Source organism: Aptenodytes patagonicus, unplaced genomic scaffold (genome assembly GCF_965638725.1).
Source record: "Aptenodytes patagonicus unplaced genomic scaffold, bAptPat1.pri.cur scaffold_188, whole genome shotgun sequence".
NCBI classification, from domain to species: Eukaryota; Metazoa; Chordata; class Aves; order Sphenisciformes; family Spheniscidae; genus Aptenodytes; species Aptenodytes patagonicus.
The window spans coordinates 102,244-106,452 of NW_027472124.1; the positions used below are offsets into that span (position 1 = coordinate 102,244).

The 4,209-nt window shown below is 63.6% G+C and overlaps 1 protein-coding gene across 2 annotated transcripts; it reads left to right on the forward strand.

Moving 5' to 3' along the window:
• Positions 1-1,165: 1,165 nt before the first annotated feature.
• LOC143173726 (F-box only protein 24-like) lies at positions 1,166-3,141 on the forward strand. 2 transcript variants are annotated; one of them, XR_012997730.1, is made up of 5 exons: positions 1,166-1,295; positions 1,379-1,455; positions 1,550-1,720; positions 1,804-1,991; positions 3,101-3,141. XR_012997730.1 is itself a non-coding variant. In XM_076363882.1 (4 exons), the coding sequence occupies exons 2-4, from the start codon at positions 1,423-1,425 to the stop codon at positions 1,855-1,857; spliced, it is 258 nt and encodes an 85-aa protein (XP_076219997.1). In that variant the 5' UTR covers positions 1,166-1,295; positions 1,379-1,422; the 3' UTR covers positions 1,858-2,186. The 2 variants fall into 2 exon arrangements, 1 of the variants encoding a protein (XP_076219997.1); XM_076363882.1 differs by lacking the exon at positions 3,101-3,141 and having other exon boundaries at positions 1,804-2,186.
• The last annotated feature ends 1,068 nt before the right edge of the window (positions 3,142-4,209 follow it).

A 4,209-nucleotide genomic window follows, 5' to 3' on the forward strand; every position in this document is an offset into this window, starting at 1 on the left:
TGGGACAGCTGACCCCAACTGACCCAAGGGATATTCCACACCATGTGACATCATGCTCAGCAAGAAAACTGGGGGGGAGGTTGGCGGGAGGGCCACTGGCTGGGCATCAGTCGGTTGGTGATGAGCAATTGTTTTCATTTGCATCACTTTCTTTCCTGCGTTTTGTTTCGTGCTCTCTGTTATTTTCATTTTCATTACAAATTTTAGTATTATTATTTTTATTTTATTTCAATTATTAAACTCTTTTTATCTCAACCCATGAGTTTTCTCATTTTTACCCTTCTGATTCTCTCCTCCCGTCCCGCTGCGGGGAGTGAACAAGCGGCTGTGTGGGGCTCGGTTACCCGCTGGGGTTAAACCATGACAGTCCATTCTACCCCCCCAGTCCATACCATTAAGGTCAGGCTCAGGTCCCACACTATCCAATACATCCTCATGAACCACCACTCCCCTTCTATCCTTTGATATAACACACAGATATCATTCCCTCCGTCTATGGACCACCCCTGTAAAATGTCCACAAAATGTCCATTGAGGTCACTGGGTCCATGACTTTGGGCTCCATCTGTTATGGTGGTCACTCAGGACAGGAGAGGTGGTGTGTTATGTGGAGTCCTTGGGCACCAAAGCCAGCTCAGATCGGAACCAAGAGGTTCCCCTCCTTTTCAGGGTCCAAAGCGTCATTTGTAGCATCTAGCCCACCCTTTCAGTGCCCAAAGCCCCATTTTTTTGGGCCAAAATCCTCGTTTTTAGGGTCCCAACCTGTCTTCTATGACCCATAGCCTTCTTTTAGGGCCTACAGTCTCACTTTGAGGGTCTAAACCCTAAAGGCAGAACTGTCGCCTGGCAACCTCCGCCCAGAAGTCTAGGCAGTCAGTGGACCCAGGACAGCCAATCGCATCTGAAGAGGTGGGGGCAAGACATATGATTGATATGTAACCAGACAGCCAATCAGAGGAAACATCACCACAGGGGAGGGCGGGCACTGGTGGGGGGGAGTGACCCCTCAGGCAGCCAATAAGAGAGAGCATCACCGCAGGGGAGGCTGGGTCTGAAACCAGGGCAGAGTAACAGCCCAGGTGGCCAATCAGATGTCATAACCTCAGGTGAGGGGCGGACGTTGCAGAAAAGCCACCCGACCACCTGGGGGCTAATCAGAGGCAGCATCACCTCAGGGTGGGAGACTGACAGCCCTCCTAGACGGCAGCCATGGGCCACAGGGCTTCTCGCCACCATCGCCGCCAGCATCCAACCGATGGTGGCAAGGACATGACAGTGAGGCTGCTGAGATGGTGGTGAGGTGGACGAGGAGGGGTGGGGGGGCGATGCTTGCTGTGGGGGCGCCCGCCATCACCTCACCCACATCCCCTCCCTGCAGCCCAACCCCACAGCAGCCTGAAGGGTGGTGAGGAGGCGGAGGACATGGCCACCATCCAGCGTCTCCCCCCTGAGATGGTGAGTTGAGTAGGGGGGGATGGTGGGTCTGGTGTCTCCCCCTGAAAGCAGGGGGGGCCCAGGGTTGATGCTCTCCCCGCCTCTCTCCCCACAGCTACTGCACATCATCTCCTTCCTGACGCTGCCTGACCTGCTGAGACTGGGCCGGACCTGCCGCTACCTCCACGAGCTGTGTGACAGCGAGGCTGCCTGGCACCACATCTACACCCCTCTTCCCCTGCTGCCGCCAGCACCCGGCCCTGCAAGAGGGCCGCCATCCTCAACTGTGAGTCCGCCATTGCCAATGGTGGGGGAGGGTGGCACTTTGTCCCCCAGCAGGTGACAATGTCCCCGCTTCCCCCCCTCCAGACACCAAAGGGCTGTACCTCCAGAGCCTGGGATGCTGCCAGCAGTGAGCGCTGACGGCCTCAATCCTGCCTCCACGATCTCATGGCTACAGCAAGCTGGTGCCTGCCCAGCAGCACCTCTTCCTCCTGGATTACAGCGGGAGCCTCTTCTTTCTCCATGACACTGGTCACTGCGCCAACCACTGCCAGGTCCTCTCCCGCGGCGTCAAGGATGTACGCTGACCTGTCGCCCACCCTTTCCCTCATAACACCACCACGCCGGGTGACCGTACCCTCCTGCCCAGAGGGACACCCTTGCGTGCCTACGCAGCCCTGAAATGCCTCGGGATGCCACAGGGCCACCCACTGCTCCCTTGGGGAGGGCACTAGTGCCCGGGAGGCATGGAGGAGGGCTGGGGATGTGGAGATGGGTTGGGTCACGTGGAGATGGGCTGGGACATGGACATGGGTTGGGGACATGGAGGCAGACTGGGGACGTGGAGATGGGGGTCAGAGCCAGCACAGGAGCAGTCAGGCTGGGGCATCTCCATCCCTGGAGACGTGTGCTGGTCCTGGACATGGGCACCCATGGGACACACGCCCCCAGCAGACACGGAGGCCCACCCACAGGACACGAAACCAGGGGACATGCAGCTGTGTGGAGGAGATGGTGTGGGATGACATGCGGGGGATGTAATCACAGCCCACAACACCCCACCCCCTCCCTGCCCCCTGCCCCCTGCCCGGTGGGTGCAGCAGCCCCCGGTTCCGAGCGTGGCTGGGAGCGGCCCCGGCCCGGCACAGAGCCCTGTGTGTGCCTGGGCTGCGTGTCCGGGGCTCCTTTCCGGGCTCCATCCTGGGGCTCCATCGCAGGGGTCCATCCCGGGGACCCCTGTGGGGACAGCCCATCCCCAGGTGACCGTGATGCGGACAGGAGCATGGGCAGGACTCGGGTCAGCCCGCTGTCCCCGAGCCCCCAGCCCCAGCGCTGTGCAGCCCTTGGGGCCACCAGTCCCGCATTCCCGGGGCTGGCAGGGAGCCCTCTCCTGTGACGGGCTCAGGCACCGGCGGCTGGGGCAGGGCTGGGCACGGGGGTCACCTCAGGCAGGGCAGGGGGCCGGGGCAGAGCTGGGGAGCGAGTGGGCGGGGGTTGGTGGCGCCAGGAAGGCTGGAGGCGATGGTGCGGGGTGACATGCGGGGGCTTTAATGACAGACGTGTCCCTGGGAGCCTGGCGGACCACGGTGGGGGCGGGTGACGACGGCGCCCATGGGTGTCCCCGGGGTGCAGCTGTGGCGAGGCTCACGCAACCCTCTTGCAGTAGTAGATGGTCCTGGCTATGACACCTGGGGGAGAAGTGATGATGAGCAGCTGCGCCCGTCACCGCTGCCCGCCCTGGCTGCGGGGACCGAGAGCTGGGAGCCCTCGGCCATGGGGCCAGCCAGCACCACCGCCACCGGCACCAGCACCGCCACCGGCACCTCTGCCCCTGTGCCGCCTCCTCCCGCCATGCCGCCTGCGCTGCCAGCCGGCCTGGGGGCTCCTCTTGCGTCTCCTGTGCCGGCGCGGTGACAAGCGGACCCACCGGCACATGGTGCTGTTGCCGCGGGGCCGGTGGTGCCGCTGGGCAGCCGCCCTCCTCCTGCGGGCTGGGGCCGGCCCGTAGCCATGGAGCCCGTGTGCAGCCGGGCGGCACCGTGGGGACATTGTGATGCCACTGGTGATGTTGGCCCTGTAACGCGCCTCTGTCACAAAAGGCCTCGCCCCGGCACCCCTATAAAAGCAGGGTGGGGGGCAGAGCCAACCCGCGGCAGGGCAGGGCGGCTGGCCACCCCACTCGGCCAGCCCCAGCATGGCCCGGTCCCGGCGCAGCAAGACCCGTGGAAGGAGCCGCCACCGCCGCCGCCGTGGCCCGGGCCACTACCAGAGCCGCCCTCGCCGCCGGTATGGGAGGAGCCGCCACTCGCCTGTGGCACGCAGCCACAGGTATGGGAGGAGCCGCCGGTGGCCTGGGGCACGCAGCCGCCGGTATGGAAGGAGCCGGCGGCGGCGTGGGGGACACAGCCTTCGCTGCTGAGTAGACCCCAGCACTGGGTGTCTGCGGAGCCAGTGTCCCCGAGACCCCTGGCCGCCGCACCACCGCGGCCCTGGCTCCATCAATAAAGCTGGAATGACTGCATGAGGGGTGTGCGTGTCCCTGGTGTCCCTGTGCGCCGGCTGTCCCCCCCCTGGTGTCGTGTCCCATGGGTGGGCGTCCGTGTCTGCTGGGGGGGTGTGTGCCATGGGTGCCCATGTCCAGGACCAGCACACGTCTCCAGGGATGGAGATGCCCCAGCCTGACTGCTCCTGTGCTGGCTCTGACCCCCATCTCCATGTCCCCAACCCGCCTCCACGTCCCCAACCCATCTCCATGTCCCAGCCCATCTCCAC